General features: G+C 48.0%; 1 protein-coding gene across 2 annotated transcripts; it reads left to right on the forward strand.

The window, feature by feature from the left end:
* Nucleotides 1-8,256: 8,256 nt before the first annotated feature.
* Nucleotides 8,257-24,786, forward strand: HMGCL (3-hydroxy-3-methylglutaryl-CoA lyase). Of its 2 annotated transcripts, XM_081224781.1 has the most exons (9): nt 8,257-8,344; nt 12,337-12,420; nt 14,223-14,330; nt 15,046-15,141; nt 16,880-17,028; nt 19,576-19,639; nt 21,096-21,284; nt 22,615-22,740; nt 24,059-24,786. In XM_081224781.1, exons 1-9 carry the CDS (start codon nt 8,285-8,287, stop codon nt 24,158-24,160), a joined length of 978 nt encoding a protein of 325 aa, XP_081080907.1. In that variant the 5' UTR covers nt 8,257-8,284; the 3' UTR covers nt 24,161-24,786. The 2 variants fall into 2 exon arrangements, with proteins under 2 accessions (XP_081080907.1, XP_081080906.1); XM_081224780.1 differs by lacking the exons at nt 22,615-22,740; nt 24,059-24,786 and adding an exon at nt 21,375-22,598.
* The last annotated feature ends 723 nt before the right edge of the window (nt 24,787-25,509 follow it).

Genomic DNA, 25,509 nt, shown 5'->3' on the forward strand with positions numbered 1-25,509 from the left:
AAAGGACTTGAATAGACATTTTTCCAAAGAAGATATACAAATGGGCAATAAGACATGAAAGATATTCAAAATTACTAAGCACTAGAGCAATGCAACTTAAAACCACAGTGAGATACCACTTCATAATCATTAGGATGGCTATTATCAAAAAACAAAACCCAGAAAATAACAAGTGTTGGCAAAAATATGGAGAAATTGGAACTGTTGTGCGTTACTGGTGGGAATGTAAAATGGTGCAGCTGGTTGCAGAAAACAGTATAGCAGTTTCTGAAAAAATTAAACACAAAACTACCACATGGTCCAGCAATTCCACTTTTTGGATATATACCCAAAAGAACTGAAAACAGAATCTCAAAGAGATTATTTGTAGACCCATGTTCATAGCAGCATTATTCACAATAGCTAAAACATGGAAGTGTATATATATGTAGTTGATCCTTGAACAATATGGGTTTGAACTGTGCAAGTCCATTTATATGCAAATTTTTAAAATAAATACTATAGTACTAACCCAATCAAAAATGGGCAGAAGTGGGCTTCCCTGGTGGCACAGTGGTTGCGAGTCCGCCTGCCGATGCAGGGGACACGGGTTCGTGCCCCGGTCCGGGGGGATCCCACGTGCTGTGGAGCGGCTGGGCCCGTGAGCCATGGCCGCTGGGCCTGCGCGTTCGGAGCCTGTGCTCCGCAGCGGGAGAGGCCACGGCAGTGAGAGGCCCGGGTACCGCAGAAAAAAAAAAAAAAAAAAAAAAGGCAGAAGACCTAAATAGACATTTCTCCAAAGAAGACATACAGATGACCAAAAGGCACATGAAAAGATGCTCATCATTGCTAATTATTAGAGAAATGCAAATCAAAACTACAATGAGGTACCACCTCACACCGGTCAGAATGGCCATCATTAAAGTCTACAAATAACAAATGCTGGAGATGGTGTGGAGAAAAAGGAACCCTCTTACAGCATTGGTGGGAATGTAAACTGGCACAGCCACTATGGAAGACAGTATGGAGGTTCCTTAAAAAACTAAAAATAGAGCTGCCAACAATCCTACTCCTGGGCATATATCTGGAAAAAAACTATAAAAAGATACATGCACCCCTATGTTCATAGCAGCACTATTTACAATAGCCAAGACACAGTAACAGCCTGAATGTCCGTCGACAGATGAATGGATAAAGAAGATGTGGTGTGTATAGTTGGGAATTCCCTGGTAGTCCAGTGGTTAGGACTCTGCCCTGTCACTGCCAAGGGCCCGGGTTCGATCCCTGTTCGAGCCAAAAAAAAAAAAAAGGTGTGAGATATATATATATATATGTGTGTGTGTGTGTGTGTGTGTGTGTGTAGATACATGTATCTATATCTATATCCACAATGGACTACTACTCAGCCATAAAAAAGAATGAAATAATGCCATTTGCGGCAACATGGATGGACCTAGAGATTATCATAAGTCAGAGAAAGACAAATACCATATGATATCACTTATATGTAGAATCTAAAATATGACACAAATGAACTTACCTACAAAACAGAAACAGACTCACAGACATATAGAACAGACTTGTGGTTGCCAAGGGTGGGGGGAGGGTGGGGAGGGATGGGCTGGGAGTTTGGGATTAGCAGATGCAAACTATTATATATAGAATGGATAAACAACAAGGTCCTACTGTATAGCACAGGGAACTATATTCAGTATCCTGTAATAAACCATAATGGAAAAGAGTATGGGGCAGAAGGGTGGCCATTGGGGCCGTTGAGGCAGCGGCAGCTCCGGGCACCGTGGCTCCAGAAGGAAGCAGTGCCGCGTCCCAGGCCGGGGCTCTGCTGCAAGCCTGGCAGGGGGCTGGACAGGAGCCACAGCTTCGTGCACCACATCCGACGGAGCCAGCTCGCCCTGTGCTGCACTGCCCCGCGCACCGCCACTGCCCCCAGCCTGGCCTGGCCATCCGTGACTCCTGCTCAGCTCCCCGCAGGGATGACTACGACAGGAGGGTGAAGCAGGTGGCCAGGGAGAAGGCGAGGAGGCAGCACAGGCCTGTGCCCACTCGGCCTCGAGAGCCTGACCTGCAGGTGTATCTGCCACTGTAATGGGGGCGGGCAGGTGCGTAACTGTTGGCAAGCGCCCACTGGCGCACGACCATTAGCGCGAGACCGTTGTCGTGCAGCAGTTGGAGATTCTGCTCCGCCAGCAGTCAGCCTGGCAGTGATCACGGCAGAGAGCACCGTGAGAGGAGGATCGGCCTTCTCCCTCCCGGCCTCAGGCTGGCGGGTGAGCTGGGAGGCCCGGTGGGGCTGGCTGAGGGCTGTGTCCTGCAGAACTCCAGAGCCCTTGCCACGCGGCCCACTGGCTGGGCCCAGCCCTTGACCTAATGGTGGCAGCAGTCTCCATGGCTCGCAGTCCACGGAGGCCTCAGCAACCGAAGTATACGGACACTGCCATTAAGGTGACAGCTTCACCAGCTTCGGTCTCTCCGTTCAAGTTTCTGATTGGTATTTGCTAACGTTTGTTTTAGTGGAGGTTTATAGGAACATCGTGACCTGACCTCAAGAACAAAGGATCTGAACCCAGAAGTTGGCAACAGCTATCCACGCCCCTCCCTCACCTTTCCCATAAAAGGGCTTTGCTGAAAGCTTTCAGGGAGTTCAGGGTTTTTAAGGCATGAGCCAGCCGTCTCCTTGCATGGCCCTGCAATAAACCTTTCTCTGTTCCGAACTCTGATGTTTCGATGTTGTTTGGCCTCACTGTGCATCGGGCACACGACTTGCTTTTGGTAACACTAACAATCTACAGCAAACATAATACTTAAAGCCATAATGTTTAGAAAAAAGCTCTTCCAACCAGGAATGAGATGGGGCGCCAAGCATCACTGTTACTATTCAGTGTTGTTTGGGAGGTCCTAATCAATGCAGTCAAACAAGTAAAAACATCAGGGGCGTAAGAATCAGAAAGGATGAAACCACGCAGTCATTGTTCTTGGATGATGGGATTGTTCACATAGAAAACTTCCAAGAATCTATACAAATAAAGTATTAGAATTAGGGGAATTCCCTGGCGGTCTAGTTGTTAGGACTCGGGGCTTTCGCTGCCGGGGCCTGGTTCAATCCCTGGTCAGGGAACTGAGATCCAGCAAGCCTCAGGGCATGGTCAAAAAAAAAGTTATTTGAATTAATAAGATACTTTAGCAGGTTTTTGGATCCATCAATAAAAAACAATTGCATACCTACAGTCCAGAAACTAGAAAACGATGAAGAAAATTCCATTTACTTTAACAAAAGATATAAAATACCTAAAACAAAATTAGCAAAAGTTGTGCAAGAGACTCAACAGCCGAAGTTCCAACTTCTCTAAGTTTCCAACCGCCATTTCCCACCGGAAGGAGATGGCGGGGCAACAAGATGGCTCCAGGCAGCATCTCAGACCTTTTGGACGCTTTGGCACCCCAGTCTCCCTGATTGTATGGAAGGTTCCCAGTAAATCCTGTTGGGTGGATCCTCAAATAGATCCAACTCCTGGCAAAATCACGGCCCCAGGTGTGTCCTCAACTCGTAAATTTTCCAGTAGATACTGAATGTCTGGAATGCTTTGGGGTGTGATTCCAGGATGATTCTAATGAGAAGAGTAGATCCAAATCCTTATAAATTTCATCCCAAAGAATGGTCCCAACTCTGTCTTCAGGACTGCATGCAATGTGTTGAGTAAATCCGCGCTGTTGGGCTTGATTCCAGGATAGTTCCATTGGAGACAGGGAGATCCAACTCCTTACAAACTGAAGCCCCAGACTATGTCTCCAACTCTAAGACTTCTAGATTGCATCTTAAAGTCTGGAGTAAATCCACACTGTAGGACAGGATTCCAGATTCCAGAATGGTTACAATGGAGATTAGTAGATCTGACTTCTCACAAAATTGAGATCTGAGGTGTGTTGTTTCTTTCAGTGCAATAGCTCAGTGGAGGGTCACAGGCCAGGATGGTTTGCTGTGCAACCACATGGATGGACCCCCTTACAAAATGGAGGCTCAAGGTGTGTCCCCAACTCTTAAACTTTCTAGATTATATCAAATATCCTTAGTAAGTCTACTATGGAGGATTTTTCTCAGTGGAGACGAGTAAGTTGAACTCCTTGTGTTTGCCTTCAATTCAAATGTCTCAAATAATTCAGTGCTGGGATTACCAGGCCAGGACTGGATAGTTTGCAGTGAAGAGTGGATTGAACCCCTTACAAAATTGTGGCCCAAAGCATGTCTGGACTTTTCAGCCAGGAACTTTGGGAGGCCACATCCTCCCATCTGCCATCAAAATATTTTTTCACTGTGCTTATCTTAGAAAACTGATAAAAGTGACTCCCATAGTCTGTTAATGGGCTGAGAATTTTCTGAAGGTAGGCAATCCTGCCACAGTGGCCACCAGGGGATGTGTGGTGCAGCTGAGGAGACCTTTTCCAGGCCCAAGACACCGCACTTGGGGGGACTTTCTTGGGCCATAGACCCAGCCGGTCAACCTCAAGCAGGTGGAAAGGTGGGACTGGGCCTCTGAGGCCCAATGGACTCTACCATCAGTCATCTCAGGGACTTTCCCTCAATTTATTTATTAATTATGTTTTTGCCATGTAAAAAACAGGTTTATTGAGATAAATTCACATTATACAATTCACTCATTTAAAATGTACAATTCAGGGCTTCCCTGGTGGCGCGGCGGTTGAGAGTCCGCCTGCCGATGCAGGGGACACGGGTTCGTGCCCCGGTCCGGGAAGATCCCACATGCCACGGAGTGGCTGGGCCCGTGAGCCATGGCCGCTGAGCCTGCGCGTCCGGAGCCTGTGCTCCGCAACGGGAGAGGCCACAACAGTGAGGGGGCCCGCATACCGCAAAAAAAAAAATAAAAATAAAAAAATGTACAATTCATTGGCTTTTAGTATATTCACAGTGTTGTCAACCATCGTCACAATCCATTTTAGAATATTTTTATCATCCCCAAAAGAAACCCTGTACCTTTTAGCAGTCACTCTCATCTCCCCTCAACACCCTCCCAGCCCTAGCTAACCACGAATCTACTTCCTATCTCTGTGAATTTGCCTGTTCTAGGTACCTTACACAAGTGGAGGCATACAATATGTGGTCTTTTGTGTCTGGCTTCTTTCAGTTAGTATAATTTTTTCAAGGTCGATGCATTTCGTAACACATATCAGTACTTTATTTCTTTTTATGGCTGAATAATATTCCATTGTATGGGCACACCACCACATTTTATTTACTTATTCATCACTTAATGGACATTTGGGTTGCTTACACTTTCTAGCTAATTATAAATAGGCTGCTATGAACATCCGTGTGCAAGTTTTTTGTGGACATATTTTATTATTTCTCTTGAGTATATAGAGTGGGATTACTGGGTCAAATGGATTTTTTAAGGCTAATATTCCATTGTACATATATATCACATTTTGTTTATCCATTCACAAGCTGATGAACACCTGAAATGTTTACACTTTTGGGATATGAGAAATGCTGCTATGAACACTGATGAATAAGTTATTTCTTTGAGTTCCTCCTTTTCAGCTTTCTTGGGTATATACCTAGGAGTGGAATTGCTGGATCATATGGTAATTTTAAGTTTAGCTTTTTGAGGAATCACCAAACTGTTTTCCACAGCAGCTGCACCATTTATATTCACCATTGATATAGTCATGTATAAAGATTCCAATTTCTCCACATCCTCACCAACACTTATTCTCTGTCTTTTTGACTATAGCCATCCTAGTGGATGTGGAGAGATTCTTTTATTTTCAAACCACTTTTTAAAGTTACAATATTCCAGGAAATCCATTTCAACAAAGTTTTCAGATTTATTGTCCATAAATTTGTATATTAAACAGTGCAGTGTCTTTAATTCTGTCCTCTTGTTTTATTCATGGCTTTTTTGTGTGTGATCAATGTGTTTATACAGTGTTGTCAATTTTATTAGTCTCAAAAAGCCAGTTTTTTTTTTAATTGGATGATTCCCTCTCAATTGTAACTTTTTTCCCTATATCATTTAATTTTCTACCTTTTATTTTGGCCTTCATTCTACTTACTTGGAGTTTTCCAGTTGTTCTTTTTCTCACATCTTGAATTAAAATAAGATTCCAACTGCAGGTGACCCTAGGCCGACTCTCATACATTTGCTAGTATTACTCTTACAGTAAATATTTACTTAGTGCCGGCCATGTACCTGGTATTGTGGGCACCACAGTGAACAACCAGTTAAAGTCTTTGACCCATTTTGAGTTAACTTTTGTATGTGGCATCAGGTAAGGATCCAACTTCATTCTTTTGCATGTGGATATCCAATTTTCCCAGCACCATTTGTTGAAAAGACTGTTCTTTCCCCATTGAATGGTCTTGGCATTCTTATTGAAAATTATTTGATCATATATGCAAGGGCTAATTTCTGGATTTTCTATTCTCTTCTGTTGGTCTATATGTCCCCCTTTATGCCAGTACCACACCATTTTAATTAACATAGTAAGTTTTGAAATCAGGAAGTGTGAGTGCTCCAACTTGGTTCTTTTATTTTTTTGCGGTACGCGGGCTTCTCACTGTTGTGGCCTCTCCCGTTGCGGAACACAGGCTCCGGACGCGCAAGCTCAGCGGCCATGGCTCACGGGCCCAGCCGCTCTGCGGCATGTGGGATCTTCCCGGACCGGGGCACGAACCCGTGTCCCCTGCATCGGCAGGCGGACTCTCAACCACTGCTCCACCAGGGAAGCCCCAACATGGTTCTTTTTTTAAAGAACATGTTGGCTATTCAAGGTCCTTGAGATTCCTTATGAAATGTAGGATTTTTTTTTTTTCTATTTCTGCCAAAACCATCACTGGGATTTAAATAGGGATTGCAGTGAAACTGTGGATCACTTTTGGGTAGTATTAACATCCTAACAACATTAAATCTTCCAATTCATGAACATGGATATCTTTTCATTTACTTATGTCTTCTTTAATTTCAGCAATGGTTTGTACTTTTCAGTGTACAAGTCTCAAATGTCATATTTATTTTAAATCTCATGCTAGTATTTTGGGGTCAAGTTCAGGCCTCTAGCTGCAGGCTTGAGGATTTGTAGTGCTCTGTTATGATGGAGAAAATTTTTGGTGCTGTGGAAGCATAACAAAACACTTATCACGTCTTGTTCTCTCCCTAGCTAAAATCTGAGTCCCTTGAAAACAGGAACAGTGCCTTCTCTGCCTCTCCTGAGAATGCCAGTCAGTGCACTTACTAGTTGGATATCCACCCACCCAGTAGCCACAGTGACTACTTACAAAATGCAAATTTGATCGTATCTTCCTGCTTAAAATCCTTCAAAAGCATTGCTATTAGGATAGCTGTTATTAACGTGTTCTCCAAAGCCCTGTAGTACGGTCCCTGTCAATCTCTCCCATCTTAGTAGGAAGACTCCTTCTAACTCCCTGCCAGCTCTCCAGTCATTGTGGCCTTTTCATCTCTCTAAAACAATGTTTTCAAACATTTCTAACTGCAGCCTACAGAAAGAATTTTATTTTATAGTGCAGCCTACTTTGTTATGCATTAACCAACAAAAGTTTTGTAAAGCAGTACCGTACTTAGCTTTACTACTTATGCAATGCACTCTGATATTTTCTATTCTATTTCTTTGAAAAAAGTACCCACTAAATTGATATTATTACCAGTGAGGTACAACACACATTTTGAAAAACACCGCTCTGGGCATTCAATTTCTTTGCCTCGGGTCCTCTGCATATGCTATGCTCCGTCGGGAAAGCTTTTCTTGTATCCTCTTTACCTGAATAAATTTTACTCATTCTTCAATTAAAGGATGCTTCTCTCTCCGGAGTCGACTGCCTGCATTTAAGTCCTGAAGATCGTGATGAATGAGTTAATACATGCAAATAACTCAGAACAGTGCGTGGCAAATAGTAATGCTTCATCTTATTAATGCGGAAGGTAATTCTACAACTATTCGTGTGACTGTTAATATCTGTCTTCCCACACCTCCCAGACTACAAACCCATGAAGTCAGAGACTTTGGTTAATTTTTGTTCATCTTTATAGTCCTAGCGCCTCACTTCGTCTGGCACACAAAGGGCGCGCATAAACCACGGCTAGGGAAACACTGCCCAGAAAAAATAAAAACGTAGACAGACCGGGCACGGAGCCAGCGTAGGGCGTCACCACGGCGCTCCAGAGGCCCCGCCCCACAGGCGGGGCCCTGCCCACCTGGCTGTCGGTGGTCACGTGGGGCTCCGCTGGGTAGCCGCCGGAGAAACTGGGCGAAGATGGCGGCAGTGAAGAAGGCCCTCCTGTGGAGACTGCCGGGCTTGGCGTCCCTCCGGGCTGTAAGTGCCCCGGCCCGCCCAGGGGCGGTCCTAAAGGCACCGTGATGGTCAGGGTCGGGTGCTTGGCCCGTAGCGGCTGCTCTCTGAGAGGCGAAGCCGGACAGCTCATCAGGCCAGGAGGGTTGGGAGGGCTTTGGGATCTTGGACCCTCTCTGACCCGTCCAAATCCCTTGAGGGGCATGCGGAAACTGAGGCCCAGAGATGGCGAGCGACTCGCCCGGGTCGTGGAGACCTAAAGGGTTGAATACACTGTGTTGGGTAAAGCTCGAGCTGAGACGTCCCAGTGGTTCTGAAGCCACTTTTTCGGTTGAGTGACAGGTCTCTAAACCCCCGTTTTCTTGATCTATGACATGAGAAAACATTACTTCAGGGTTGGTTTGGAGATTAAGGAAAACGTAAGTAAAGCATTTAACATTGTTCTAGCTCTTAGTAAGTGATTGCTCAGTTGTTGCCTTAGAGTTTAGGAGGAGTTTAAACTGGTAAAAATTACACTGTCTTGGCAGTAGGGGCCCCTCTCAGAAAACCACTTCAGTGTCTACTAGACCACCTTCCCCACCGATTGCTCATTGCAGATAAATCCAGTAAGTCCAACTTGAAAAGTTAAGAAAATTAAATGAGATGGTGGACGTAAATGTGATTTGAAAAAATTCCTGGTGTAACGAAATGCTGGTAGTAGGCCCTCCCTCCATGGGGTAACTTGCACACAGTTGATGTCAGAACCAGACGGTTAAATCCAAACTTCCTCACTTCCTACCTGTGTGATTTGGGGTCTTTCTGAGGCTGTTTCCTGCTCTATGGAATTGGAATAGTGATAGTTCCTGTCATGTAGGGACTAAATGAGGTGCTGATGTCTGGAAGTTAGCACTGGGCTTTAGTCAGTTTTAGCTGTTGATATAGGTACCATAGCTCAGGAGGCTGTGGCCCAGGATTTGTGTGGCTAGAGGGCATTATTTCCATGCACAACTTTACAGAGGGAATGAACTGGGTGTTTAACCAAGGCGAGAGAAGACTGGGGGGGACCGAAGGGTGGCAGAGGCAACATGGCTTAGGGGTTAAGAGCATAGGCTCTAGATCCACACTGCTGGGTTCAGATATGAGCTCAGTGACTAGCTAACCATGTGACCTTGAGAAAATTACTTAATCTCCTTGGACTTCAGATTTCTCACAGTAAAATGGGGATTATAATAGTTCCTACCTAATGAGGTTGTTGAGAGGATAATATGGGTTAATATGTAAAAGGCTCTTCTAAGTGCCTGGCAAATAGTAAATGCTTCAAAAATAGTAAATGCTTGTTTTGTTGTTAGTATATGAAGAGTTGTTATGGGGAAGGAAGTAGAATTGAGTTTATTCTGTTCTCATAAAAGGAACTTGGAAACAGGTTTTACATTCTTTCAACAACATTCGCCGGTTATTTATTGAGCCCATGTTAGGTAGCAAGGCCTTAGAAACATAACAATGAATAAAACAAAGTCCCTGCCTCATGGAGCTTACATTCCAGTGCGATCGTTTTAGGGTAATGTGCCAGCAGAGGCTGAACATCCCTCTTTTGGAGGGATATTCAACTTGCAGGGACCTTCCAACCTAGTCTGTTGACTTCCTGAAATTCAGTGGCTCATCACCTTAGTCTCTAGGAAGCTTTGCTGGCTAAAACCAGGGCCAATTCAGGTGAGTTCTTTAAGTTCCAGCTGATTCATAGCTGGGAATATTTCCTTCCTTAAGGGTTTCAGGAATTTGGGATCCTTGTCAGATTCCCAATACCCCTCTCCCCTTGCCCCATTGCAATATGTTTATCCAGAGCAAATCTGGTAAAATGTTATTAATTTAAACAGTATTAAGTAGTACTAAGAAGAATAGAGGAAAGAGGGGAAAAAAGCCTTGTATTACTCGGTGGTGGTGGGGAGGGGGAGATTTTCTATAGAGGACTTTATATAGGACAGACTTTACACAGAGGAGACTCGGGGCCTTTTTTTTAATGTCTTCAACTGCTGAAAGTTTTCTCTCTTCTCAGACTCACTCTCCTTGTCATCACCCAGCCTATGATTAAAAGAGAACAGAGCCCCGTCCATCCCCACAACCCCACAAAATCCAAGGCTGCTTCTCACCACACTCAGTAATTACCCTCCTCTGGGGCAGGTATGCCCTCCATGCATTTATTTGTTGTTTTAATAACTCTTTAATGAGTGCCTCCTTTGTGCCCAGTACAGCGTCAAACGTGAGAGGAAGTGGAGGTTACAACAAAGTCGCTCATAGAGCATACATTCTACTGGAGGAATCACTGAGCAGGCATTATTTGCAGTGCTCTCAAGGAAGTAATTATAGTCCTGAAATAGAAAATAATGAGGGTGAGGGGATTGGCAGCTTTACAAAGGGTAGTCACAGGGGCCTATCTATGACTGAAAGATGAGAGGGAGCCAGATGTGGGAAGGGCCAGGTGAAGAGCGTCCTGGGCAGAGGGAACTGTAAGCCCTGAGGCCCTGCTGTGGGAGAAAGGCTGGTGGGTCTGGAGTATAGTGACCCATCTGAGGGGTGGGTGCAGAACAGTAGGAACCAGTAATGAGTTCTCGGAGATTGGCAGGAGTCAGATGATAAGAATCTTACAGGCCATGGTGAGTGGGGAAGGAATGAGTCAGGTTTCTGGCTTAGGCAACAGGGTGCATGTGATGCTTCTTACTGAGATAGGAAGACTCAAGTCGGACTGGGCTTTAGGAGTAATTAAAGTTCTGTTTGGGGACATCTGTGTTTGAGAGCGCAAATAGGTTTGTTTAAAAAAACAACCTAGGGGGCTTCCCTGGTGGTGCAGTGGTTAAGACTCCGCGCTCCCAATGCAGGGGGCCCGGGTTTGATCCTTGGTCAGGGAACTAGATCCCACATGCAGGCCGCAACTAAGGAGCCCACATGCCGTAACTACGGAGCTGGCGAGCCACAACTAAGACCCAGCGCAACCAACTAAATAAATAAATATTTTTTAAAAATAATTAAAAAAATAAAAACCTAAATGCTCAACTGTCAGGCGGTTGGAAATGGGTCTGGACTAAAGGAGCATTGGAAATGGCCCTGTACTGGGAGCATGAATCACTTACTCCAGAGGTCCCCAACCCTCGGGCCATGGACCAGCATCGGCCTGTTAGGAACCAGGCCGCACAGCAGGAGGTGAGCGGTGGGCAAGTGAGCGAAGCTTCATCTGCCGCACCCCCATCGCTGCCATTACCGCCTGAGCTCCGCCTCCTGTCAGATCAGCAGCGGCATTAGATTCTCATAGGAGCGCGAACCCTACTGTGAACTGCACATGCGAGGGATCTAGGTTGCTCGGTCCTTGTGAGAATCTAATGCCTGATGACCTGAGGTGGAGCTGAGGCGGTGATGCTAGTGCTGGGGAGCGGCTGCAAATACAGATTATCATTAGCAGAGAGGTTTGACTGCACAGAGACCATAATAAATCAGTTGCTTGCAGACTCATATCAAAACCCTATCAGTGAGTGGCAAGTGACAAACTGCATCTTACGGAGTAGACTGGACTTAAGCAACACACTTCAGGTGTCACTGTCTCCCATCGCCCCCAGATGGGACCATCGAGTTGCAGGAAAACAAGCTCAGGGATCCCACTGATTCTGCATTTCGATGAGTTGCATAATTATTTCAGTATATATTACAATGTAATAATAATAGAAATAAAGTGCACAATAAATGTAATGTGCTTGAATCGTCCCGAAACCATCCCCTCCCCCCCCACAGTCCGTGGAAAAATTGTCTTCCACGAAACCAGTCCCTGGTGCCAACGAGGTTGGGGACCACTGTCTTACTCTATTCCTGTTTCTAAGTGAATTTTTTTTGTTGTTCTTGATTCTAGAACAGAGCAAATGTGAATTAAAGGGTGAGAAATATTGCTTCTTGTCTCAATATTAGTGAAGATGGATACATTCTTTCAGATTTGCCCCCCTGGAGAATTGTGACAGTTTCCTCCTGTTACTTTTGTTTCCTCTTTTAAACCCAAGGTTAGCACCTCATCTGTGGGTACTTTCCCAAAGCGAGTGAAAATTGTGGAAGTTGGTCCCCGAGATGGACTACAAAATGAAAAGGTAAGGATGGAAATCAACCAAAAAAGTTTCTGCAGGCTTTGAGAGTTCCATGTGGTGGGTGCAGAACTATACCCAACTTAGGGCTGGGTCAGGGAGGCCAGGCAGGCACCTGTGACAGTTCAGCCACAAGTGTTGTGACCCCGGGTCCACCTTAAGGCCCTGTGTGTGGGCGGGGGTGGACGGTAAGTGCTGCAGGAGTGCAGAGGGAAGGTGAGGGCGTGCCTTTGATCCAGCAATTGCACATAAGGGGATTTGTCCAAAGGAAGTCATGAAAGTCACATGAAAAGGTTTAGCCTTGCGGATGTTCCTTAAAACCCTGTTGTAACAGCAGAACAGTTGGAAACAACCTAAATGTTCAGTAGGAGGAAAGATAACTCAAATACATTAATGACTTCATAAAATGGAATATTGTGAAGCCATTAATAATATAGGAGTATATTAAGATGTAATCATTATAAGATAGTGTCTATATATATATATTTAATCTTATACTTTTGTGTAAGAAAAAAGTTTATATATGTGTGGGAGCATCTGCCTAGAAAAGGATCATAGAACAGTGCTGTCCAATAGAACTTCCTGTGAAGACAGAAGTGTTCTAGGCTTGAGCTGTCCCATACAGTAGCCACTAGACACTTGTGGCTGTTGAGCACTTGAAATGTGACTAGTGTGGCTGGGGAATTGAATTTTTTAATGTAATTTTAATTAATTAAAATTTAAATAACCACATATGGCTCATGTCTAATGTACTGGACTGCACAGATCTAGAAAGTTACCTATCAGGGTATTAAGAGTGTTATCTCTGGGAGGTTTTAAGGGTGGTTTTCTTTTGTTTTTGGCATGTTTTTCTGAAATAATCATGTATTAATTATTTTTTCAATAAGAAAACCTCCTTAAAAAAATTTTTTTAAAGCATGATCAGCCTACCTTTAATAGTGAGTGTTGGTTGGAAACAATAAGCTCTCTGAGGACAAGATCATGTCTGTTCTGCTCACTGCTGTATCTGTAGCTCCTAGCACAATCCTTGGAACATAGAAGGCTCTCAAAAATTACTTGTGGAATAGATTAAATTAAAGCAGTGGGAGAGAAATTGGGGGTGGAAGGGCCTGGCAAGAAGGACTTGGAGTTTTTAGGATTTTTGACCTAATCCTGTAAGTACTAGGGAGCCATGGAAGGCTTTTGAGCAGGAGAGTGAGATAATGGAGACTGTGTTTTAGAAGGATTCCTGTGTGGGATGAATTAGTAGAGTGACTGTGACCATGCCATAACATACATGGGATAATGATGGTAGATTTGGAGATAGGAGTCCACAGAGTCTGGTGAGCAGCTAGACATGGTGAGGGACAGAGAAGCAGTAGGCTAATCATGTGAGGATGAGATCCTGTGCCAGCTGAGAGACAGAAGGGGGAGGGTGTGACCCTTTGGAGGCCACATCTCATAGGACCCAGAAGGTTAGTCATCTCTGCCCTTTCAGGCCATGGCGATTTGTTTATGATGGGGTCATAAAGTAACAAAAATTTAGTTTAAAAGCCTGTATGACAGGAAAATATTGTTTCCATGTCAGTATTAACTCATTTTCAAGTGAGAAACTGCTTCCACTGCAAAATGCTATCTGTAGAACTCGAAGACAAGCCTTGTTCTGCACCTGTTGGCCAGGATTACATGTGAACTCATGTTAGTGTTTGAAAGTTGAGATAGTGAATTGCTTGCTGTCGTAAAAGCTTTGAACTAACAGGCTGCATTCTGAGACCATTTTATTACTGACCTTGCCAACCTGTCTTTTCTGGTTTTTCTCTGCATTACAGAATATTTTACCTACTCCAATGAAAATCAAACTGATAGACATGCTCTCCGAAGCAGGACTCCCTGTTATAGAAGCCACCAGTTTTGTGTCTCCCAAATGGGTTCCCCAGGTGAGCCCCAGCCCTCAGGCGTGTCTCAGATGAGAGGGATGTAAAGTTTTGCGCTTGCCCTGGAAGTCAGTAGAAGTCAGGAACGTAGGTTTCCAGGTCTCTGGCTTTGAGAGCTCTCTGCTTCATAGTAGCATGTGCAGCAAAAGAGCATATGCCCCGGGAGGCAGGTGGCTTGGATTCAGTCTGGGCTCTGCCCCGACTTGCGTGGTGAGCTTGGTGAGGCCTTCCCCTCTCCAGCTTCAAGATGACCTCTCAGGTCTCTTCTGGCTCTAAGAAGTCTAGAATCTCTAGGCCTGTCTAGAGGTGTGGCTTCTGCATTTGTGAAGGGGAAAGACTGGCGACTCCTGCTTCACAGAGATAGTCAAGTGGAAAGAAAGATCCCGTTCCAACTGAGTTAGATGGCACTGAGCACAGTGCCGGGCTCAGAGCACATTCTCAGCAAATGGCTACAAGTACCATTGCTGCTGTTGCTCCTTGTATAGAGTTGACAGTATTAGCCATATGGAGAAACTGGGGATCACACCCGTGCCAAGGACCCTTCTCGCTCATCAGCAGTCAAACAAATAGTAAGAGCATTGAGGGGACTCAGCTCTGCAAAAGGACTCATTCTGCAAGGGTCCTGGAGAACAGAGATTTTGTGCTAAAACGGTTTTCTCTACCTGAACTCTCTGCCTGCCCTTGGTGGTGACTTGGCAGTGTCTCCTTTGGCTCTCAGATGGCTGACCACGCTGAAGTCATGAAGGGCATCCAGAAATTTCCCGGCATCAGCTACCCAGTGCTGACCCCAAATTTCAAAGGCTTCCAGGCAGCGGTAAGAGACTTGTTTTTGGTGGGGGCCCCTGAAATGAGATTGATGGCCATTGGCCTCTGTCTTGTCCCTGGGCTCAGTCCCTGTCCCAGGATGTCTGTCTGAATGACTTGTCTCCAGCGGTGATGGGCACCGTCAGACAGACCTGGGGGCAGTCCTGGCCCTGCCACTCCCAGCTCTCTGATCTTGGCAAGCTGCTAAACCTCTTTGAGCCTCAGGTTCTGCCTATAAAATAAGGTTAATGATGGTACCTAACATTGTGAGGATTTCAGAAGATAGGATGCACATGAGTTGCTTAGTAAGAGCCTGGTAGAAGATAAGTGCTTAATAAACGTTAGCTCTTGTTGTTGCCCATCTCCTCTTTAAAGAAATGTGATCGAGCTCTCCACGAGAGTTAAAGGTAGTTGCTAGTATCTGTCAACTTATAATTTTACATGAGAACGTCATTGGAGATGTTGATTCCGAATTTAGGCAAAAAGCTTCTTTTAAGAGTGACTTCCAGGGCTTCCCTGGTGGCGCAGTGGTTGAGAGTCCGCCTGCCGATGGAGGGGACACGGGTTCGTGCCCCGGTCCGGGAAGATCCCACATGCCGCAGAGCGGCTAGGCCCGTGAGCCATGGCCGCTGAGCCTGCGCGTCCGGAGTCTGTGCTCCGCAACGGGAGAAGCCACAACGGTGAGAGGCCCGCGTACCGGAAAAAAAATAAAATAAAATAAAGAGTGACTTCCAGGGTGGTGACGGCACCACAGTGTTGGTCCTTAGGGAAGGCCAAGGCTTCTTTTTTATTGAGATATAGTTCACTGTATTAATTTCCTAGGGCTGCCATTATAAAATATGAAAAAACTAGGTTGCTTAAAACAATAGAAATGTACTCTCTCACAGTTCTGGAGGCTAGAAGTCCTAAATCAAGGTGTCAGTAGGGTTGGTTCCTTCTTTTTTTTTTTTTTTAATTTATTTATGTATTTATTTTTGGTTGCGTTGGGTCTTCGTTGCTGTGCGTGGGCTTTCTCTAGTTGCAGCGAGCGGGGGCTACTCTCCGTTGCGGTGTGCGGGCTTCTCATTATGGTGGCTTCTCTTGTTGCAGACCATGGGCTCTAGGCACACGGGCTCAGTAGTTGTGGTGTACGGGCTCAGTAGTTGTGGCTCACGGGCTCTAGGTGTGTGGGCTCAGTAGTTGTGGCTCACGGGCTCTGAAGTGCAGGCTCAGTAGTTGTGGCTCACGGGCTTAGTTGCTCCGCGGCATGTGGGATCTTCCTGGACCAGGGCTCGAACCCGTGTTGTCCCCTGCATTGGCAGGCGGATTCTTAACCACTGTGCCACCAGGGAAGCCCAGGTTGGTTCCCCTGAGGTCTCTGAGAGAGAATCTTGCCATGCCTCTCTCCTAGTTTCTGGTGATGATTGGCAATCCTCAGTGTTCCTCCGCTTTTAGGTGCGTCACTCCAGTATCTGCTTCCACCTTCGCTGGCCTTTCCTCTGTGTCTGTCTTCACATGGGCGCAATCGTATAAGGGAAGAGGGACTAATATGACTTCATCTTAACTAATTACATCTACAGTGACCCTAAACAAGGTCACGTTCTGAGGTACTGGGGGTCAGCCTTTCAACATGTCTTTGGGAAGGACACAAATCAACTTACAATATTCATATATCATAAAATTCACCATTAGACAAAGGTTTTTGCCACTCTGTGTGGGTGTTCCTGGAAGAGAAAAATGCTGAAAGCAATTCACCTGGCTGTTGGCAGGTTGCTGCCGGAGCCAAGGAAGTGGCTGTCTTTGGAGCTGCCTCCGAGCTTTTCAGCAAGAAGAACATCAACTGCTCCGTAGATGAGAGCGTGCAGCGGTTTGACGAAATCTTGAAGGCAGCTCGGGCAGCCAGTATCCCTGTGCGGGGGTGAGTCTGACCACGCTGGTGCTGCCTCTCCTTATTTCCTCAGGACCATTCTGGAATAGGGCCAGGCTCTAACTCCAGCGACCATCCCTCACAGACTCCTTATCCTGGGTGCAGGCAGCCCAAGCTCCACACCCAGACATCTTTTCCCAAGTAAATTTGGTCAGAAGAAATCCTGGCAAGTGCTTTCTCCAAACCTGATTTTTGGGTCGGTTCACCAGAGGAATCTAGCAGGACAGACACTAAACAGGGTTTGTGGAGGTCAGTTTAATCCTGGCTCCACCACCAACTCTTCACACATCCCTGAGGAATCCCCTCGGCCTCTAAGATGTCTCCGACATCACGTCTTTAATAGCAGTAGTGCCAGGCGTTGCCCGTGTATTAGCTGATTGTAGCCTCACAATCGCCCAGCAAGGAGGCCTCTGTCCCCACTTCCAGATGACAAAACTGAGGCTCAGGAAGGCTGAAGCGTCTGCTGTAAGGTCACACAACGAACTGCAGCCAGAATGCTGTTTCAGAGGTACACGTCTGATCACATCACTCCCTGGTTAAAAACCTGTCAGTGACTCATCACCTCCAGACTTTTCAACATGGTTTACAAGCCCCTGCGTTTTTCAGCCCCTGTCACTCTCTGCCGCCTCGTTGCTCACGTCCCTCTTCTGGCCCTGCTTCCTCAGTACACTGCATTCCGGCCAACTGGAATTTCTTTCCATTTGTCACATGGCCCAGTTCTCTCCTGCCTCTGGGCCTTTGCACATGCTTTCTGTAGACTCAGGACACTCTTCCTTCTACATCCTACTTGTCAGGGCTAACTCCTGCTCATCTTCAGGTCCTCTCGTGGATGCCAGTTTCTCCACGAAGCTTTCTCTTCCCTTAGGTGGAGTTGGTGTCCCTCCTCTGGGCTCCCAGAGTCCCCTGAACATCCTCTAACAAAGCACTTACCTGCTTGTTAAGTTCTCCTCTGCCTCCCATCCCCCACTGGACTCTGCTCTCCATGAGGGCAGAGCCCACCTCCGTCCCTGCTGTACTCCCTCTCCCAGCTCTGGGCCTAGCACATAGTAGGTGCTCAGGAACCGACGGGCGGATAGATGGATGGGGAAGCAAGGGCATGTCAGGTCTTCCTGACTCCCAAGCCTGTGCTCTTTCCTCAGTATTTCTTTAGCTTTTCTGTGCTCAGCAGTGATTGGAGAGTAAGAAGAAGGATTAAGATGGAAAAATACACTGAGATGTTTGAGTCTGAAATTTATTTATCCAGAAGACATTTATTATGCCTCATAATATGCAGAGTACTTTGTAAGACTCGAAAAGGTTTTTTTTTTTTTTTTTTTTTTTTTTGCGGTACGCGGGCCTCTCACTGCTGTGGCCTCTCCCGTTGCGGAGCACAGGCTCCGGACGCGCAGGCTCAGCGGCCATGGCTCACGGGCCCAGCCGCTCCACGGCATGTGGGATCTTCCTGGACTGGGGCACGAACCCGTGTCCCCTGCATCAGCAGGTGGACCCTCAACCACTGCGCCACCAGGGAAGCCCTCTAAAAGGTTTTCATGGAGCCTCAGCCTGCATGGGGTGGGTGGACATAGAAGCTGGCTACACCCAAGATCCAGACTCTTCACCGTAACTCGCAAGACCGCATGATCAGGCCGGTGGCCTCCTCTCCAACCTCATGTTTTACTTCTTTGCCCGTTGCTGCCCATACCTCAGCTGTTTTGTCCTTTGTTCTGTGTCTTGAACACACTTAGTCTTCGGTCTCAGGGACTCTATGCTGGTTCTTCTCTCTGCCTGGAACACGGCTCTCCCCCCATCTCAGCTCCAGCTTCGCGTCCTCACAGAGGTCTTCCTGGGCCATCCTACTGTTGTTGGCCTCCTCTGGTTGCTCCTGTCACACTTCCCTTGTCTTTCCTTCATAGCACATCACTTTATAAGATTATGTCCTTCCCTTATTAGATCACTTTTTTATCGGCTGTCTCCCTAACTTGAAACCTTAAGCTCCGTGGCGGTGGGGATCTTTTCAGTCTTGCTCACTGCGCTTCCCCAGTGCCTGGCACACTGTGGGCAGCTTGGTATATATCAGTTGAATAAATGAGTGTTTGAACCCTCTGGCCACTCAACCGGAGCAGCCGATCCCTTGTCCCTCGGCTGGCCCAGTTTTTTCGTTCCCGCTTTGGTTTCATCCGTCCTTGGTCCTCTCCCGAGCGTGGCCCCACTCTGTGCGGCTCAGCTGGCTGCCCATATTGCCCTCTTTAGCTTCTCCTCCTCCTTGGTTGGTCTCTGGCTGCCTCTCTGTGTGTCGCCTGCTTCCTGAACTACAGGCCTGTTAGTTTCTTCCCTTCCCTGCTGTGGCGCCACACTGCCCACTCCTGGCACTGAGCAGCACTGCCTTCGTCCGGCTCACCAGCATTGAATTAGCCTTTCACCCAGGCCCTTGGCCTCCTGCCCGGCTTCAGGTTTGGGTGCAGGCTAACCAGGGATGTGTGTCAAGCAGCCACCCTGCCCCAGCTCTGCTGGCCAAAGAGCCCGGGGGCATTGACACCAATCCTCCCTGTTTTCCCACAGGTATGTCTCCTGTGTGCTTGGATGCCCCTACGAAGGGAAGATCTCCCCGGCTAAAGTAGCTGAGGTGCGTGGAGGTGGGTGGGTATTTCGTCGGGGTTGGCTCCCGTGCCTGCCCCGGAGTGCGTAGGTTGCTCTTGCCACACTTTCATGGTGGGTCACGGATTTCATTTGTTTGCCCAGCTCCTTCATTAAGCCCCTCTGAGAGCACAGCCCTGCGCTCACCCCTGGAGGGCCATCTCCTAGCCTGGCATGGAGTCTCTGAAGCCCCTGCCCTCTACCCCAGGGTGAAAGCCCCTGACTCAGTTTCCAATCTGGTCAGTGGACAGGTGATGTGAGGTGAGAATCCTCTGCAGAGGGGTTCTTTGTAGTGGTTGGAGAGGCCATTGACATCCTCTGAGAAGAACACAGGGCGGGAAATGAACTTGAACAACCCAAGAACTTATGTCATTTTGTCCTCAAAACCACCCAGCAAATTTGGTGTTATTGTTATTCCATTTTACAGTTGAGGAAGCAGATTAACTTGCCATGCAGGTTGCAAATGGTGAAACCAGGTCTCAACCCCCATCTGCTTACCTCTAAAGCCCTCTTGCTCTTCCCGCACACCAGGTAGCACCCGGAAATGGGCATTGGTAACAGTAGCAACTGCTTATTGAGAGTGGCTGCTGTCATCCAGGATCTCAGCCTCCTGTTGCCACCTGCCCTCCCTGTATCCCTGCAAAGGCTCGTCATTGTTTTTCAGAAGCAGAAACTGAAGCTCAGGAAAGTTAGGTCTGTTGCCAGGGTCCCATAGCTAGCGAGCGGCAGAACTGGGATTTTACTTCAGCATCACGTCACTCCCAAGCCTGCCACTTTTGCTGCACCCTCTGCCACCCACTGGCTGCCATGGCTCCTTGTCATTCTGCCCACGTGGGCAGTCATGGAGGGGGCTCACCGATTTCTTTATCCATCAGACCACCGTTGGGTATCACCACGTCCCTGACCCCACCTCCGCCTTCCTCCCCCTTCTCCAGCACAGCAGTGTGGAGCAGCATCTCCTCAGGTGGGGCATATACTGCTCTGGTTTTGCAGTGATTTTGGGGGTTGACAAATGCGCTTCTAAAAATTTTAAGAGTTATGTACTTCTCTTAAAAATATATAACTAGCACCTCAGACCCATGATTTCACACATCTTCCTACCAAGGTTAGAGCTACGCGAAAGGAATTAATTCTACTGATTCTGGCCCCTGGGTCTGACACAGTATGTGAAGGTGGTAAGTGAAGGACTGGATGGAGTTTGGGACACGCGCGGGAGGAAGGCACAGGGGTTGGGGCCCCAGGGCCCGCACCCAGTGGCCGCTCCGCTCCTTACGTCCCAGTCTCCTGACGAGTAGAAGGAGGGTCATCATTCCCACTCATAAAGTTGTAAGGAGTCTGTGGTCTGATAGGAATTTAGTGTCTCACACGTGGAGGTGTTCTGCGTAGGCTAAGGACCCCTGGCTTGAGGAATCTGGGGTCCTCCAAGCTCCTGCTTGTTTCCCCAGGTCGCCAAGAAGATGTACTCAGTGGGCTGCTATGAGATCTCTCTGGGGGACACCATTGGCGTGGGCACCCCTGGGACCATGAAGGATATGCTGTCCGCTGTCATGCATGAGGTGCCAGTGGCTGCCCTGGCTGTCCACTGCCATGACACCTATGGCCAGGCCCTGGCCAACACCTTGATGGCCCTGCAGGTAATCAGGGCATGTCCCAGAATAGAGGCACACGTCCATTCTCCCAGAGGGTATGGTGGCAGGACAGCTATGTTTCGTTTATTCTTTCAGCAAGCGTTCACTGTGCTGAAGGCCCACTCCTGTGTGCCAGGCCGCGGGCTGGCCATGGCGGACACAAACATGCGACCCTGCCCTGAAAGTGCCTGCATCTGTCTGTTAGGAGAGACAGTCGAGAATCAGGTGATAATCCTAATGCATTGTGACAGATGCCACGCAGGGAGGAAGCATGGGGCTCGGCAAGGCCCCAGTCCCAGCTGGGGAGGTCAGGGAGGACTCGCCAGGGGAGGCCTGAAGGACACGAAGAAGTTAAGCAGTTGAAAAAGGGAAGCGGAAAGGTGACCAGACAGCACTCTTGTAAGACTAAGGTGGGGTCAGGGAGGACTCAGGTACCCCGGCCCCGCCCTAGCACACAGGGCTGTGAGTGCGCGTGCGCGTGCCTGTGTGTAGTGAGAGCGGGCAGGAAGGAGGGAGGGAGGCAGAGGTCACTCAGAGGGAGAACCTTTAATGCTGTTCCCCAAAGATTGGACTAAGGCCTCAGATTGGGTTTCTTTGGAGGCTTGCTGCTTGCGGGCTGGCCCAGAATGAGGGTCCCATGGCCCAGCAGCCCCTTAGACAGAAATTTTCGAGTGTCTGACTACAGGCTGCCTTGCTGTAGTGATAGTCTAAGTCTAGCCGGTTGTCTTTAGGTTAGCTGGAGCAATCCTGGGCCACCTTATTTTTTCCCCTTTTTAGTTCTCACGTTACCTCCTTGAGACTCATGTCTTTAAGCCAGATGATTCTACTACCTTCTGGGTCTCTTTTCTCAGAGTTGAGGTTTAAGGAGAAAGGAGAAAGTGAAACAGTCATCTTAGGAAAGTGGGAGACACTGACCTAGGGAAATGGGATAGGCCCCCGTGGGGTTAGAGGCTTAACGTGGGGTGAGGGAGCGGGGCTGGGTGAGTGAACACAGCAACAGGGGTCTGAAACCTCAACAGAGGGAGAGGGTTAGTTTAGGTTGGTGATCGGGAAGGGCCCCTCTGAGGAGGTGGCTTTTAGGCTGAGAAGGAGAAGGTGAGGAGTCGACCATGAAAGGAAGGAGAGTAGATACTCCTGGCAGAGGAAACAGTGTAGCATAAAAGACTCACACTGTTTTAGGAACTAAAAAGAGGAACAGTTTCTTTCAGTGGGATTTTCACGTCGACAGAATCACAAGCCAAAGAATTTCAGGCAGCAGATGGTAGGTTTACAAGAAGCGGCTTTGTAGGCTCTGGTCCCCACAGTGACAGCCATGTTTCACCATCCTTGTTTGCAGATGGGAGTGAGTGTCGTGGACTCTTCTGTGGCGGGACTTGGAGGCTGTCCCTATGCACACGGAGCATCGGGAAACTTGGCCACCGAGGACCTGGTCTACATGCTGGCCGGCTTGGGCGTTCACACGGTAATGCCACCTGCCTCCGGGTGGCGACAGCCCTGAACTGACCAGAGCTCTGCCTGAAGCCGGAGGACAGAAGCTGCTGGGTTTGTTCAGGGTTTCTGAGGTGGTGCTGGTGCAGTTAAGAGAAGGGTGCCAAGGGACTAGGGCCGTTCTGTCGTATGTTTTGGGATAACAGAGCGTGGCAGATGGAGGCCACGAGGAGGCAGGCCCTCGGTGTGAGTCTGACGGCTCAGTCTGAGGGGGCACCGGGGTGTAGGGAAAGAGCCCTGAAAGGGTAAAGCCAGGACCTGAAGCGAGTCAGTTTCCTCTGGACCTTTGTTTTGTTCTCTGAAAAATGAGGGCAGTAGAATTAGCCCCCCAGGGCTCTGCCGGAGTCAGTAAGGGCCCTCAGTGTGGGTTGGAAGCAGTGTAGCATCTGTGCTTTTGGATTAGACGGAACTGGGTTTAAAACCTAGTCCTGTCACTCACAGGCTGTGTGACCTGACAGATTACTTCACAGCTCTGGGCCTAGGAAATGGGAATAATAAGAGCACCTATCTCACAGTCATTATGAGGATAAGAAAATGTGGAATGCTTGGCCCAGAGCTAAGCAGATAGTATGCGTCAATAAATAGGAGCTATTGTCATCAAGAGGTTTTCAGTGTGGCCCTTTTAGTTGGTGTTTTTGTTTTTTTAATTTTTCTTTTTTTTTGAATTTTCACTTATTTATTTATTTTTGGCTGCGTTGGGTTACGTGCAGGGTTTCTCTAGTTGTGGAGAGCGGAGGCTACTCTTCGTTGCAGTGCGTGGGCTTATTGCGGTGGCTTCTCTTGTAGCGGAGCACGGGCTCTAGAGTGCAGGCTCAGTAGCTGTGGCTCACAGGCTTAGTTACTCCATGGCATGTGGGATCTTCCCAGACCAGGGATCGAACCTGTGTCCCCTGCATTGGCAGGCAGATTTTTATCCACTGTGCCACCAGGGAAGCCCTTAGTTGGTATCTTTACTCCCGTTTCTCTCTGCCTCACGGTCCTTACTTCAGTATTCAGTGTTTGACCACTGTGGGCCAGGCCTGTGCTAGACTCTGGAGTTGAAGAACCACACAAGACTACTGAGCTCCCTTCCCTGGTGGCAGCACTACAAACCATTTCACACATTGACGGCAGTCAGAGGGGAACCCCACGTGCCACGAGGACACCACCTCACAGGCAACTGGTATCCCATCGTCAGAGGAACAAGGGCCTGGTTGTCTTCACCCTTACACAGTTTTCTGTCCAGTCTGATGTTTCCCTGGGTGTTGAGGGCATGTCGTGACTTACTGCATCCTCTAACTTGTTTCTCAAAGGGTGTGAACCTCCAGAAGCTCCTGGAAGCTGGGGCCTTTATCTGTCAAGCCCTGAACAGGAGAACCAGCTCCAAAGTGGCTCAGGCTACCTGTAAACTGTGAACCCCTTGCCCCCCAAAGCCCTGGGGACTGTGTGGGAATAGGGACATGTGTGGATGACTCACAGATGGGCATGTGGAAATGGGGATGAAATCAACAGGAGTAGGCACCTCACTGCCAGCTCTGCACCTAGGTCTCTCCTGGCGGAAAGGAGGTGGACTGGAGTTGCCTGGCCTCAGGCCCTCCCTGCCTGACCTGAGTATGAGTGAGAGGCTTGGGCAGCTGGAGGTCTCCCTTCACCATGGACCCAAAGGCCCAGGAGTTGGATGCCTAAGGGCACTTGGGAACCCAATTCTCTGACTTGGGTTGATCCTCAAGTCTCGCCTCTGGGTGAATCCTGCCAGTTGGCCACTCTGCACAGCTTGATGCCGCCATATCCTCGGGGCCATCGCTCGCTGACTTTGTAGGGCAAAGGGGCAGGGAGGAGTTTTTCCCTCAGCTGGCAGAGGGCATTTGGTGAAGGGGTGAGGGCTGAGCTGTGGTGGCCACCTGCCAACTCCAGCACCTCTGGAAAATCTCCACTTTGAACATGATTGTTGAAAACAGCTCATGTAATTAAAGGTTTAATGACATAACCATTCCAGTGTTCTGTTGTGCAGATGTGTGTACATAGGGGAGAGGGAATAAAGCATCTTCTCAACATTTCCTCTAAGAGGAAAGCATAGACTTCAGTTTATTCATCTCTGAATTTTCTCCCTCTTTCCCCTCTTGAGAATTGGGGCTGTCGGTGGTAATGACAGCGCCGACCAGAGCATCCTGGGGAGGTTGTTTCTGAGGCTCGTGGCTCAGCGACCTGGGCTGTTGCACAAGGTCCTCTGGGCCTGGGCAGGTGCAGCTCTGGGTGCACTCAGCTCTCGGGACCTTAGCCTCTCCCGCCTGTCAGCAGCGTCCTTGCTGGACTCGGGCAGGCCCAGGGCACTCAGGCTGTGGGACACACGTGTGCATTTCTTCCTTTGCTCGGGTTTCATCATTCAGTATGTCATGCCTTTATACACATCATTCCTTAGCCCTCCCTTTATTTTAAACAAAAACAGAACACCATTTTCTAACGTACTATTATGGTAGGCAGGGTACAAACCGTTCCCGGCTGACCGCAATTGGCGCTGTAATTCCGGTTTTAATTTCAGGGCTCCCTTAGCGGTATTAAAAAAAAAAATCCATCTAATCTATCCATCTTATTTATCTAATCTAATCTGCCTACGCCGGGTCTATCTAATCTAATCTATCTATTGCCGGGTCTTCGTTGCTGCGTTCGGGATCCTTAGGTGCGGCTTATGGACTTCTTAGTTGCAGCATGCATGCGGGATCTAGTTCCCCGACCAGGGATCGAACCGCGGGCCCCGTGCATTGGG

Source organism: Mesoplodon bidens, assembly GCF_964165515.1.
Source record: "Mesoplodon bidens genome assembly, chromosome: 2".
Classification (NCBI taxonomy): Eukaryota; Metazoa; Chordata; class Mammalia; order Artiodactyla; family Ziphiidae; genus Mesoplodon; species Mesoplodon bidens.